Source organism: Antechinus flavipes, chromosome 2 (genome assembly GCF_016432865.1).
Source record: "Antechinus flavipes isolate AdamAnt ecotype Samford, QLD, Australia chromosome 2, AdamAnt_v2, whole genome shotgun sequence".
Taxonomy (NCBI): Eukaryota; Metazoa; Chordata; class Mammalia; order Dasyuromorphia; family Dasyuridae; genus Antechinus; species Antechinus flavipes.
This window is the reverse complement of record NC_067399.1, coordinates 357,438,651-357,454,126: the sequence shown is the minus strand read 5'-3', so window position 1 is coordinate 357,454,126 and position 15,476 is coordinate 357,438,651. Positions and strand designations below refer to the sequence as shown.

Here is a 15,476-nt window from a genome sequence, read left to right as displayed (position 1 = left end):
AAAAAAAAATTAAAAACCTAAATCATAACACCTAAAGTCACATTATCTGAAAATCAACTGACTTGTGTTGAATGGTATTAACAGATTCCAAATAACTTAGATATTAGATAATTTTACTTAAAATATATATTACATGAACTTCCCTACCAATTAAGACTGGAACTAAATCTTTTGTTTTAAATGTAAATATTTTCTGGAAAAGCCACTGGAAATCAGTAAATACACATATAACTCCTTTTTCCTGAGACTTGAGAACAAAAGCTACCATTTTCTCTTAAGTTTACAGATGCCAGTCTCAAAATATGGCATTTAAAAGACAGATGAGTTGCCCAGTGAAAACCTACCTGTTTCCTTAACTGTAAAAGTGGAATCATAATAGCACCTACCCAGAGTTGTGAAAACCTAAAGAAATAATATAAAGCACAATCCCAGGCACACAGTAATTAATCCCTTAATGCATGTGTCCTTCTCCCTACCTAATATGTATACTGAAAGACTAGGGAGAGGACTAGGGAGGAGCTAAGAGATAGCTTCAAGACTCATTTATAAGGAACTGGAAGAAAATTTAGATCTATTTGCAATTTGAGAATTACAAACTTCCCAGGAGCAGAGCTGACAAACAACTAATGATGCAAAACTTGAATTTCAGGTTGTCTTGACATAGCTCTTCATTCACTTATTTATACTACTGGTGGTACTTCTATTGTCCAGTCCCAGAAAAATGGGATTTAGGATTTCAAGCTCAATCATCCTAAATTTTTAGAATTTATAGATTCCTCAGAAAGGAAAAAAAAATTTTTTTAAAAAAGTCCTTCCCTGATTCAACATTTTTGTTTCTCATTGCACTTTTTTTCAGTCTGGATATTCCATTTTCTATTTTTGCTACTGCTATTCCACCTTCCCATATTTTGGCTTTACTTGATTCAAAATTTGATGAAGTGCCATAGCCAAATGTATACAAATCTCTTTATTTCAATCAAACTACAGTCGGTTTTTTAAAAATTCCAGGCACAGATTAAAACAATAAATTGGACTTTTTCATTCTAACAATAATATTCAAACTACCCTTTCCCCCTAAATGGTCCCTTAACATATTAAATACACTCTACAACGAATGTACTTATTTAAAATAGGTAAGACCTGTGAAATGTCTTTCAGAGGAAGAACGACACAGAAAAATGTACACAAGAGTAAAACATACTAATTTAAGATAAAAAGTACGCTAGAGATTTCAAAGGCCCCAAATAACACTTTACTTATTAGTGCAAGAGTTTTCTCACATAAACAAATCTGACTCTATAAACTTCAATGATAAACAATTCACTATGATGACATTCACATATAAATATACATAAATAAAATCCTACATAATTTATATTCAGAATTAATATGAAACATGGCTTTAATCTATGATCAGCATTTTCCCCCTTTCTAACAATGCTCAAGTATAAAAAGCAATACAAGTTTCTCAATTTTAATAAAGCACTACATGATTATGAAAACAGTTCTTACATTTGAAAGCATGTTTTATATTTACAGTTATTGAACCATATTATAGTTCATTCTGAAAAACAAAAATCCCTTTAAAATTTTAACAGAAAGATACAAATTCCAAATGTTTATGCTATGAGAATGTTATTGGAATAGCAGCAGAAAGAACATTTATAGTAAAAATATACTTTTAGGAAAATAGCTGGAAAATCTAAACACTGATAAAGTATAAAAAATTTCAAAAATATATTTTTAAGAGGAAAAACATAAAAAAAAAATCTATCTAGAGTAATAAAGTTGAAGGCTGGTGATTGTAGCTGAAAAAGAATGAAGGTAAAAGAATCAGGGTAATTAGTTTAAGTATAGGCCCTGAAAAAAAAGGTTAAAAGTCAAAAACCTATTGTACCAGTCTCCCCCCATCTGCATTGTGAAAGAAAAAGTACTCTCAAATAAGAGTCTAACCTTGGAAAACTTGAAACCCTACTTACATAAGTACTATAACTACTTGTTATAGTACCTATTTAAATTTCAGTGGATAAATCAAAATTGTCAAAGGCAAGGAGTATGTTAGCCTTAAAGATAACACTATTTCACAAAATGAGGTGCTTTTTATCTTTTATGTAGATTACATATACATTTGATAGTAAACTATTTGAAGGCTTGTTTTTTTCAAATGTTCTTGACTTCTTCAAAGAATCAAGCTTTGTTTTTAACCATTTCAAGATTCAACAAGGATTTCCACAATATGGTCAAGCTCATTTATATCAGATTTACAATTTGAGTTAGAATTTGTAGTTGTCTGAGATGAAAAGCTCTCAAGCACATCACAATGTCCCATTTTTGTGTTGTTCATCATTCCCGTTAATACTGTATCAAGATCATAATAAGAATTATCAACATCTGAAAATAAGTCTTCTACAGAATTAGGATTTTTGTTCTCCAATGTTTCAAATATTTGATCTAGTGACTTTTGAAAGTTTCCCCTATTTTCTTGAGGGTTCTCCATTTCCCAAACATTACTTTGAGGGTTTCTTGGAGCTTGTACTGATGTAACTGTAGACAGGTCAGAAATAATATCTTGAGATGGGGTATTTTCAAAGTCTTTTGAGAAACTACTATAACTTGGAACAAGTTTTCCTTCATTCTGTTCTTTTGTTGAACGACAAAGGATATCTGATGATACTAGGCGATCAAGAGAAGCCTGTTCTGTGTTCTGAGCATTTATCATCTGCCAAGTTCCATCCTGGGTCATTTCTTCTTGTATCTGCCTTACAGTATTTGCTATAAGAACCGAGCGACACAGATTAGGTTCAACAAGCATGTGGCACAATTGAAGCTTTACCAGAGACATGTCTAAAAGTGATTGCCGCTGAAGATTATATGAGGGAACAGACTTAAAACCAGCCAGGGTTCCTTCAATATCTTCTTCACCATCAAAACATTTTCTCTTTATTCCTCTTGCAAACATTGTGTCCTGTTGAAACCAAATAAGTTATTTTAGCATAATTTAAAATGTCTAATGTTAAGAAAAAAAGAAAAAAAAACCTATCAGACTATATACATATAGCATTTAGCCAAAGTTTAGGTATTCAGTTTCAGATTTAATTTTAATTCTAAACTACTCCTCTCAGGAATTAGCTAAATAGATTTAACTTCAGTTAATTTAACAATTATAGACCATTATTAAATAATTATAAATTATTATTAAACAGAGCAAAATTAAAACACATCAATTTAATTTTTAACAGGCAAATTAGATTAAAATCAGTTTTTTAAAAAAATTATATTACAAAGAAAACAAAATCTAAGGGATATTTATGTCTAAGAAAATAAATTTTAAATCTCAAAAAACCAAAACCAAATCAAAACCAAAAAAAAGTACTTGTATTTAAAGGTTTGGATGAGAATATAGACAACCAAATTAAAGATCTACCATTCTACTTAAGACAGGTGTTTTCCTGAATTTTCAAAATTTCCATTTTTTCCTTAATGTTTACGTGGGGCAAATAAATCTCAGTTGATTTTTTTATAGTGCATGCTTGAAGAAAATATAGAATCATGGCTGTATCATGCTTTTAGATATGCTCTGAAAAGAACTATGTATTTTGGAATTACTGGAATAAAAGTCACTTTTGGACAACCTGTTAGATTAATTTTAGCTTAATGCAAGGAAGTACATGTAAAACCACAAATAAGTATAAACTTAAGTTTTAACCTACATAGCCATTTCTAACAAACAGTGTACTGTGCAAAACATTTAATGAAGTGGCAAGAGGCCAATGTCTTCAGTTTTATCATCTACATCCTTATGTCAATTTTCTCCAGTTATCTAACATGGAAATTAAAAAAAAAATCCCATAAGTTATTTGTGCCTATTTTTAAGTATAAGTCATTAAAAATTAAAAACAACAACAAAAAACTAGTGTGAATACATTCAACACCTTGTAACTTCTTCCACCACAGATTACAACCCACCTATAGCTAAGTCTTAAAGTTGCTCAAGACTCAAGTTAAGTGACTTTTTCATGGTCATAGAGGTGATTGTCAGAGGCAGAATTTGAACCCAGGTCTTCCTGATTCCAACTCCAACAATATCCACTTACACCAAGCTGCCACTCTCATTCATACTATAAGATTAAGGAAATACCATTTTATTTTCATATAATGCTAAAAGAATGACAAGTGCTGAATTTTAAAACATGAAAATTGTATTACAAATACTCATGAAAACACCAAGCATAGACAATTATATATATATATATATATATATATATATATATATATATATATATATATATATATATATATATATATATATTTTAACAAAACAGGATTTTAAAAAGGCAAGTAATGACTTAAAGACCAAAGCTTATATTACAGTGAATCAAAAAGCAATCTGTAATGATTAAAATTCTGACAACTGACTTTACATTTGTCTGTCTTAGAAGCTTCTTTTAAACACCCACAGATAGTGAGTTCTGAGTCAACACCTATATTTGGAATTATCTTTTAGTTAACTTACCATATACTGTTAGGAATTTACATTATCATTTGCAAACCACCAAACTAAGTTTCTTACTAAAGAATGAGCATGTTGTGATTCACCATTAATTCTCAAACTCTACATTTTTATCTTTGTAAATAATTAAACTGCAAACTGTTAAGAATTTAGATTTCTGATCATCTTCCTAATAAACTCCGATATCAACTGTAGGATTTGGGGGAGGGGGGGTTAGGGTTCTCTCATACCATTCTGGTCTCAACCATTAAGTTAAAACCATTCTCACATAAATTTGGTGTATGTGTGTGTGTAAAACTGTTAGTACAGAGTACCTTCCTAATTTAACTGCCTCCCTTATTCTTGTCAACAATCGCTTTTCCTTTTCAATTTGATAAAAATACTATTTTTCAAAGATTAAAGAATAGAATTTAGAGCCAGAAAAGCCTCAGAGATTTATTTTATCCAAACCCTTTATTATTTTGAAGAGGCAGAAATATTAAATGTCTTGCCAGAAGTCAGAGATCCTGAACCTAAATCCTCGGACTTAAACATCAATTCACTATACTATTTTCCTCTGTAAAAAAGTACTTCACAAATATGAAAATTGGATAATTATTTTAAAGGATCTCTATCCTGAAGGATCTTTATCCATTTTGCTACTATCAACTCTACCTAGAAACCCTACAACAATATGCCCAATAGGAGTACTTTAGGAGTACAAGCTGCTTAAATTGTAGTTTGATTCTTGCTACTATTAAAAGCCCCTTCCTTTTAAATTTCTATGGAAATTGCAATTAAATAAACATTCTTTAAGGGGCAATGCAACACCTACCTTGGTAGAAAGAGACAAAATTAACTAGGCATTTAATAATGTGTCATTTGCATTTTGAAAAAGTTATGGCCCGTTCTTCATGTGAGGTTCAGAAATTTGCCTGATTCATTTATGTATTCTCCACAGGACTTTGCACATAGTAAGCATTCAATAAATGTTTGAAGGAATAAGAATAAGTACTACAGGAAGGACAGAAAAACAGATAAAATATTAAAACTAAGCTCCAGAAAAGATTTCACAAGTGATTTCAGCTCTTCTATCTTCTCTAAAGAGAACTACAAATAAGCCCTCCAAATTGTTTGATCTCTTCTCCTTACCTTTGCTTGCTACTATGCAATTAATCTATGAAGAAACATCCTATATAAACACGTTAACATTGTGTAAACTAATAAGATAAATATCTTATAAAAAATAAATCCAATTTTTTTCTTTACAAAGTATTAAAATCATATTAGAAAATAATTTCCTTCAAAGCTCCAGTACTACAATACAATCAATTTACATATTTAATAACAGGTCATCAAACAACAAAACAAAGGCCTCTGATCTTTAAAAGTCAATTCTCCAAACCAATGTTCAGTAACATAATGACATCTCACGAAATAAAAACTTCAACTAATAATCTCAGGGATGTCATAAAACTCACAAAAATATATTAGCAACACGAATAATATACATGTAAATATAATTTAATCAAGTATTTACTTTTTATATAAACACCTCAGAAATATAATAAAATGGATTATATAATTTAAAATGCCTCAAAATTATTTTAATTTATATTAATACTCAAGATATCATAATGAAACTGGGAATATTAATATTTGTAAACAATCTTTAAGCATACATTTGTAACCATTTCTCTTTAATACTGCTACTAATATTTTTTCACAAAACCAATCACATTACTCAAGAATTACTTCATCATTCAAGAAAAAGGTAAAATGAAATTTTAAATAAAGTTGGTAGATGTTGCTTTAAGAACTCACTTACCAATCCAGCTATGAAGAACAACTTTTTTCCTGCATGAATAGAAAAATTTATTTTCTCACTGAATTCCAAATTGAGGAATCATTTAGGAATTTAAAAATGTTCTTCTAAGTGTTTCTAATTTATAAATCAAAAGAACACTAGCTGCATATTGCATTAAGTTCCATGCTGAATTTAAAAATATCTGTTAAAAATGTTTTATTAAATATAGGAAAAATATACCACTTCCCATTTCAAATTACCTTCAATTATCTGAGAACATGATTATTTTCCATGCTCACTGCTTTACACCCCCCCAATTGCTTTATACTAGAAGCTCTTTAAAAATATTTATGAATGGAAATAAAATTATTAAAGTACAGAAGCTTCAACCCTACCCCCAATTACTTGAAAATTCTTTCACTGAGCATTGATAAATTTTTTAAAATGTCATTTCAAAAATTTTTTAAAAAAAGAAACCTAATGCATTAATGCTTCCATCTAGAAACTACTATGATCAATAAATGGGGAATGGTTAATCATATAGTGAAAATAAGGAATAAAAGACACTATTTTATCTATAAAATATGAAAAAGATTGAAAGGAAGACCAACAATATTATGTATACAGAACTGTACTGTAGGATTTATGGGAGGTAACAGATTAGAATTATGAATAGAAGACATGGTAGGATTGCCAGCTATCCTTATGGAGTAAGTAAGCAAAATACTATCATAGCACCACTGATACATTGAAATTGTACAATAGGTAAATTCTCCAAGAGATTTACAGATTATGAAAAGTCATAAAAATTTCAGTTTATCAAAGGCACTTAAAAAAAAAAAATGTCACCCCCATGAATGGTTTTAAATTATGACAAATTCTTCCCCAGGAATGAAAAGCTAGGAGATATTTCTTGTTGCCACTGCATTATTTTGGTTGCAAATCAGTATTTGCAAAAAATGACTATTAAATGACAAACTTCCTAAGTATTTATGTATATACATATAAATTGATTACTACACTGAAGATCTATGTTTTGAGATAATCAACCTATATAAACCCATTACCTTACAATCTAAGTGCATATGGCAATTTTTAATTTTAAAAAGTAAAATCTAGTAAAGAAGAATCATTACTTATTTTCCTCATAGAAAAATTATCTTCTTTCTAAAAATTTGTTGGTCAACAAAAAACATTTTTTCTTTACTAAGGTTCAACGAGATCTGCAAGGACAAATACCTTTATTGCAACCTTACTATGTATTACACTAAGCTAGTTTTCAAAAATGACAAAAGCAGATATGTATTTCTGAGAGGCAGTGTGACTTCTGAAAAAATGAGCTTGTTATGTGTGACCCTGGGCAAAAGTCACTTAATCCCAATTGACTCAAAACAGACACACACACACACAAAACAACCAAAAAATCTCAAAGCACACATTTTAACACAGGATTTGTCTTGAATTCAACTTTTATCTTTAACATTCAGTTATCTAATCCAGCACTTAGCATATATACAACAGGAACTTTTTGTATTTTTTTTCCCTCCCTTGTTTATAACAGAATACTTCTTATCATCTAATTGAGGCCACCACAGTGAGCAGCAAGCACAGTAGACTTAAGTCAGGAAGATCTGAATAAAAATCCCATTTATGACATGTGACCTGTATATCAGTATGTGACCTGTAAGTGATAACCTCTCTAAAATTCAACATTCTCATTTAAAAAAAAATAGGAGTATACTTGTAGAATAAAATGAGAATAACAACTGTAAATACCTTACAAGGCTGTTGTGAGAGTCAAACAAGATAAAATGTATAAAGCATTTTGAAAATGATAAAACATTACATGTAAACTATTATAATTTTATATATGAAGTAGGTGAAGTTTGATGAGTTGAAAATATCAAATTCTCTTTTGGAATTACTAACAGAGCCAGTTTTTAAAAGTCACATAAGAAAATTCAGTCTTCTTTTACTTTATAGTAAGGAACAGCAGCTATACAGAATACTGGGCCTGGAGTCAGTTTTCAAGTCTAGCCTCAAGATGACCTTGGGAAAAATCATTTAATCTCCCTTTGCTTCAGTTTCCTCATCTATAAAATGAAGATATTAACAGCATCTACACTTCCCAGGTTTGTTGAGGACCAATTGAGACAATAACCATAAAGCACTTGGCATAGTGCCTGACACATTATTATATATTAGCTATAATAATATAAACATTAGTTGTAAGTCAATACATTTTATGTAGTTCTAAAATACAAATATAAATTATAAAGATTTCATAAAGTGCTTTTCATACAGAATCTGTAATTAGCAATTGCTTAGCTTCCCATGGTCACATTGCTTGTAAGAGTCTTAGCTTCCTCCAATACTTTCCAATATATGATGGATGTTGACAACCAAAAATAAAGCAATAGTGTTAGTTCAGCTTAATCACTCACCTTATTCCCTAATGCCAGACAATTTTGCTAGTCTCAAAAATTAAACCCATTCAAAGAACAAGGATTTGCCACTTGTAAGAGTGTAACTTATCAAAGTACTTAAAGCCAACTCCAAAATATTTTAAGCAAAAATATTTTAGAAAACATTCCAATACAAAGCCTCCAAAAATATTTTTGAAGAGGACAAAACTATTTTTTGTGTATGCATGTTGTATAATATAATGCTCATTTTCCTCTTAAAACTGTCACTGTTGAGAGTACATGAATACATAGGCTTTTTTATTCTGCTGACAAGTTCTGAATTTTCTAGCTAATCACTTTATTTTTTAATTCATCTTTTATCAGTTTTTCTCTTAGACAAAAGTGTCAGGAAGAAGTTCCTTGTTAAATATTACCAATGCAGACTGCAGATCAGTACCTGTGTTCCAGCCTGTGTCCTAGAGTTGGTGGGGTGCTGAAAAGTTAAGTGATTTTTGAAAGTTTATATGGTCCCTATGTCAGACACACCAAGGCCAGTGCAAACTAAGTCACACGGTTTCCCTTTAAACTTTTAGAAATACCACATTTAAAATGGGGGGAAAAAACAACAATCCCATTATGGCAACAATCATTATTTTCTAAAAAAAAAAAAAATTCTACTTCATAAGATCACAAGTTTATATCTGGTAGGAGGTCAAAAGATCCTCTAACTCCAGTTCCTTCATTTTCCAAAGAAGAAACTGGAGCAGACTAGAATTTCTATAAGACTTAAGGGGTTCATATAGGAAATAACAGAGAATTAATCAAATCCAGTTCCTCTGGCTCCACATCCAAAACTTCTCTATTGATTTAGAAATAAACATTTTCCTCTTTCCTCCAGATTGCTAGGCATACCTAAAAGATTGACTCCTACACCTTAACAAAAAAATATAAAAATTTCACCATTTGGAATTTTAAAACGCTTTAATGGTTATCAGAAAGATTTAGCAATACTAAAGTTTGGAATATGAAGACGCAATTTAAAAATTAATAGTTGACTAGTAGTTCAGAAACAATGATAAACTCAAATAGAAAGGATTCCTTGCAGGAGGCATACTGATTTTTAAAATTACAAATTTTGAATTACATTTTAATTTTGTTAAAACACTTCTCAATTACACTTTAATCTGGTTCAGGGCTCATTTGGACTCTACAGTTAATGAAGGTAAGAAGCTTGACAACCTGTTTTAGAATAAGCAATTCTATGATATTTTCTTTTTGATTACCCCCCTCCTAAAGTACTTGTGAAACTGTTAAAAAACCAAAGTGAGAAAATTTTGATCTCAGGTACATATTATAACTATTATCCTAGCTTTGAGTTAAGAAGTTCGTTGCCTAATTGCTATCCAAATAATTTGAAGACAAAAGGAGTTGATAGCAACTGAATCCCATAACTGAAAGGGAATCTTGCTAGAAGAAACTCAAATGTAGCTTTCTCCTAATTTTACAGATACAAATGCAATCCCCACATACCAAACTCTTTTAAATGTTCATCATCAAAATAATAATTGCTTTAATTTAAAATATGATAAATTGATTTTTGTTTTATGTACTGTGCTTCATTTTTTAAAAATATAGCAGTATACTAAAAAATGAAATGTGCAAGTAGATTTTAACAATTTACTAAAAACTTTTTAAAAATCTGTCAAATGATTCCAAGTACCAATATACCATGAATCCCAAAGTAGCATATATACTATACACGATTATTTATGTATTCAAAGGTTATATTAAAAATGTAGGTACATTTTAGGAAAACTCAAATACAAAAGCAGACTGTGTGCAAAGTATCTGGTACTCTGACTCTCTCTATATATCCTTTAAAGTCTAGCAATTCTTTAAATGCTTCTGGAAATTTTCTTTTCACTTTTGTTATTATCTGAAATTCTATCAGAACAATCTTTAAAAATAAATGATCATCTAGTAATGGTGGGGTGAATATTTTTCTTCCATATACTTCAGAATGAATTAGTTCAGACATCTTCTTCAACATTTATCTGAGGTAACTGGCAACTTAGAAAAATAATAATTGTGCTGGGGGTTGAAAGCAATATCTCTGGAGCAAGGATTATTTGGGCAAAGTAAAACAGGTCTGGGAAGGATGGATAGAGGGGAAAGCAGCATGAGGACTAACAACTGATGATAGAATTCAAAAGGGATATAAACAGGGAGGTAACATGAAATGTCTTATGTTCCTTGCTCTGATGAATCCTTACTATTTTCTATCACCTTCTACCTAAACTCCATGAAGGGGTTATGTCAATAGCTAATGTTTTGCACTTATTATATACCAGGCACATAATTATAAACTATGAGCATTTTACAATTATTATATTATATTCCTATTTATCAAATAATATTTTATTCCCCAAAATCTATTTCATAAGTAGAATCTAAACAACAATCACTAGCCATTAAAAAAAGATCCATAGTTACAGGTTGTCCATCCACTGAACTCATGAAATTAAGGCTTATATGATTATCTAAATAAAAATGACTTAAAATACTTCCAAATCAAAAGCTACAAAGTTTTAGGATTATTTATACTAATGACGGTTGACTACTAAAACACTGATAACTTGATTTGGTCAATTACTAAACAAAAATCAGTATTTTATTTTTGAATTTGAATTTTGCAAGTAAATCATAATGGAGTCTTAAAAGATCCAATTAATGGTTACTTACCAGCAAATAAATGAAAATCCTTTTACCCATTTAGTAAGGACTGGGATAGAACTCACTTAATATACATATTTTTACTGAAAGTTGAGGCAAATCCATTATTTGTAAAATGACAAAACTTACACTTCCCTCAAAATAAGAAAAATCAGCATCTGAATAAAAAAAAAAAAACAAAAAACCTCCCAACTCCTCCCACAAATACAGGCTTATGTAATAAATGTCTTGATTTATCTACTGATTTAAGTGCTAAATCTTTTAAGTAATATTGAGAATAATTGTCAGCAAAAATAAATACAAAACAAAAAATATAACTAATTAAAAAAATTTTTTTAATCACTGAGAGGCAGTATGGCATAATGGATAGAGAACTACTGGCCTAGAAAGTTACTGGATTCCAACTACCTTTGACACATACTAGCTGTACAATATTGAATAAATCATTTATTCAATACCCCACAGTACTTTGAGACTTAAAAATTGCTAGAAACTACTGACCTATAATAGTAGTTGGGAATTTCACATCTAGGGAGTTTCCTTTTTTTTTTTTTTTTAAAACTTGTTTTTAAAGTATGATAATTTATAATTTACCCAAGAGGGAGAATATGCTAATTATACTGGTTGTGATACTCAGAAAATTTCTAATACTTCTCTGAGATACAATAGATTGATTTCCACTTTAAGTCTTTCATTTTAGTCACAAAAGTACTGGGAAATTTTACCTGTCTGCCATTTTCTGGAAAATTTCCTAATCTCACTAATTGCTATTTCTACATATTACTATAGTAGCAAGTTAAGTGGAGACCAATAAAGATAAATTTTACTTACCAGTAAATATTTGTGAGAACTGTCCTCTTCCCACATCCTATTTCCCTCCCTGTCGTCAGTCTCCATTTGACTGGTCAGCTTAAACAAGACTGAAAGGGAAGTAGTAGGTACAAGCACCAGGTTTTTCAGCCACTCATGGTGGAATCTTTGTGCTTCCAGATTATACTGACACAATACTAACAGTGCAATTGCTTCCTACTGTAGGATGGGGAAGGAGAACAAGAACTGTTCCATAAAATTTCAATGATTTTTTTTAAACAAAATTTAAAAACTCAAACTGAACACTCACCATATGTCAGCATCTGAGAGCAAGCCACAAAGAAGTGTGCCTTTTGCTAAAATGTTTCATGGTTGATCACCATTCTCTATAAAGTAAGATGTATCACTTGTAATACTTTTTAAAGAGTGGCTAAATTAAAGAGTCAACAATCCAACATGTGAGGTTTTGTGTTGCTAAGATGAAATTCAAGTTTCCCACTGTATATATATCTACCCATTTCTCCCACTGCAAGGAATTCAAGAAAGAAAACATATTTGGATTTTGAAATGAATGTTAGGATTAGTAGGACAGACACATAAGTCACAATTTTTAAAATCCAAGTCATATATGATCCCAGTTTCACATAAAACAAGTTTTAGGATTGGTCCATCTTCTGCCAGTTTCAGCAGGGACTAAATATTAGAGTGTTTTGAATAAACTATCATCTTATCCTAGAAGTAACCTTTCGATTTGTGGTCCCAGTTAGATACAAAGGACCATATTGGGACAATCATTTTCCCTAGTCCATCTGAGTCAACCGGCAAAGGGCTTCAGCTTCTCAGCATCTCCTTTACTCACAGAAAGCGGCTGTGAGGAACAAAAAGGGTTTAAATTATATAGCCTTAACTTCACAAGAAATGATACCAATACCTGTCCTTTGACCAAATATAGGTAAAAACTAATGTGCCAATAAATACAATTAATTGAAGGACTGAGAAATTGGTGAAATATACCAGGATTTTGCCTGTGGCACCTGGAATGTAAGATTAGCAAACATCCAATATAACTTTTTAAAACCTTTCCTTCTTTGCAATTTTAAAACCTAACATGTCAGCTATGATTGCTGAGAAATCTAAATGGGATTTGGGCACCCAAACTCTCACCCCCACTCACCATCACAACACCCCCCCCTCCACCCCCTCTACCACTACCCATCACCATTAACCCCCATCCCCTCCAATTATTAACTAGAACGCCCTCCCCTCAATCATATATTTCCACAAATAATTCATTGCATTTTGGGAAGAAACCTGGCAACTCTAATAAACCAACTCGACCTTTGCTCTAGAGATTTAAGATGTCACCAGCAGCTCTGGAGTTACAATGGTTGGTAGAAGTGACTTTCCATTACTCAAAGTACGTTTCCTCCTCCAAAGCGGGAAGTTTGTTCTGCCGCGGAGGCGGCCCCGGGGATCCATTTGAAACTGGCGCGGCAGTGCGTGTGCCTCTGCTACGAGGAGGGGCCTTCTCTGCTCGGGAGGTGGGCTACACATATGTATATATATGGGAGAGGGGGGCAAATAAATAAGTATGTGAAAGGGTGACGAGATGAGAGAAATCTACGAGCAAGTAGGAAAGGAAAAAAAAAGAAAAAGAAATAGGGGGATTAACCAGGAAAAGGGCTGGGCCGCGACCGTCGCCTCAGCTCCGGCAGTGCCTGTCCCCAAGCCCGGAAGGTTAAGGACCGTGAGAGAGCGGGTGGGAAAGGCGGGGGCCCAGCGCAGGCCGCAGGATCCATCCGGGTCGGGCGTCTTTGTACCAGCAAGGATGGCGTCTCGGGGCCCACCCACAAAAAGACCAAATCAGACGAGGTGCCGGGCTTCCCGCCCCGAGTTCTGGGGCCAGGAAGTCCAGGACGGAAAGGGTATAAGAGAAATGGGGGAGGGGAAGGGCAAGAGGAGGCCGCGGGGGAGAGGGAGCCAAGCCACAGGAGCCATTTTGATTTCCCGGACAGGCTTCCGCCCCCTCTGTTAGCTGCAGTCCCCAATACCGGAGTGCCCCGTAACCCCCGACCCCGTACACACACCCAACACCCGGGGCGGAGCGTCCTGCTCCCGCTGAAGCCGAACTCACCTGAAGCTGCCTCGGCCGCCTTTCCGGCTCCGGGCTCCGACTCGGGTGCCCCAGTTTACTCACAGCTTGAGCTCCAAAGCCGCTCCAGTTCAGACTCCTTACAGCGCCCAGGGAAGGAAAGTAAGGCGGGGTCCTCGAGGAAGGAAAGAGGAGGAGTGACCAGGAGGGAGGATCGCGGGGGCGGAGCCAGCCTCTGAGTGACGGTCCCTGCCACTGCCTCCGCCATTCACTTCCCACAAAGAGTAACCATGGTGACCGCTGCGCCGCCTCGGCCTCTGACTGGTTGAGAACCTAGAGTTGGGAGGCGGGGGAGTCTCCCGACTTCAAATCCTGAGGGCGTGGGGGAGGGTATGGAGGTTGTTGCAGTTCCCGCTCTCCTGGTTTTAAGATTCGTAGGCGGTTGAAGGCGCGTGTACACCTAGTAGTCGGGTTCTGGCCGGAACGCGTGGACGCGTTGTTCAGCTCAGTGTAAGGCATGCTTTGAGGGCTTGCTCTTACTTGTCCGAGAGAAACTCGTGCCTGCCCTGGAGGGGACTTCGGTGGCAGGTGAATGGATGCCAATGGCTACGTTCACCGGGCTGGGGAAGCAACGTAGCATAATGCGTAGAATCCTAGACGTGGAATTAGGACTAACTGAGTTCATGTAATGTCTGAAATTGTGTAACACGGACAAGTTACTCAATTTTTATGAGTTTCAGTTGCCCCAGTTTGAAAAAAAAAAAAAAAAAAAAAACCTTGCCTCGGAGATTTATTGGTGAGGCTCAGAAGAAATACATACACACACACATACACACATGTATGTGATACACAAAAGATATCACATCTTTTCACATGTTCTAAGTATAGTATTCCATCATTTAATCTGCTACCTTTGAGATAAAGAAAGAAAATGCCATGGTTTCTCCTTGTCTGGTTTCACTGAGATGAGAGCCATTAGTTGCCTGCCTTGAGAGGATGCCATTGCATCGAATCTCGTTTCTTACCTCCTCCAGGAAGAGGAAAAACACCCTTCCATCAAGCACCACACTGCTCCCTTCCAGGAAAATAAAAAGAGACCATTCCCTCAAATCTCCAAACTGGATGCCTTATAGTTTCTTG

At 33.5% G+C, this 15,476-nt stretch overlaps 1 protein-coding gene across 11 annotated transcripts; it reads right to left on the bottom strand.

The window, feature by feature from the left end:
- Nucleotides 1–952: 952 nt before the first annotated feature.
- CDCA4 (cell division cycle associated 4) lies at nt 953–14,639 on the bottom strand. 11 transcript variants are annotated; one of them, XM_051978120.1, is made up of 5 exons: nt 12,266–13,376; nt 6,318–6,346; nt 5,325–5,503; nt 3,967–4,118; nt 953–2,965 (listed from the first exon to the last, which is right to left on the bottom strand). In XM_051978120.1, the coding sequence occupies exon 5, from the start codon at nt 2,957–2,959 to the stop codon at nt 2,210–2,212; it is 750 nt and encodes a 249-aa protein (XP_051834080.1). In that variant the 5' UTR covers nt 2,960–2,965; nt 3,967–4,118; nt 5,325–5,503; nt 6,318–6,346; nt 12,266–13,376; the 3' UTR covers nt 953–2,209. The 11 variants fall into 11 exon arrangements, with proteins under 11 accessions (XP_051834080.1, XP_051834077.1, XP_051834087.1 ...); XM_051978117.1 differs by lacking the exons at nt 3,967–4,118; nt 5,325–5,503; nt 6,318–6,346 and adding an exon at nt 14,379–14,639 and having other exon boundaries at nt 12,266–12,354; nt 12,555–12,630; XM_051978127.1 differs by lacking the exons at nt 6,318–6,346; nt 12,266–13,376 and adding an exon at nt 14,379–14,635.
- Nucleotides 14,640–15,476: the final 837 nt, after the last annotated feature.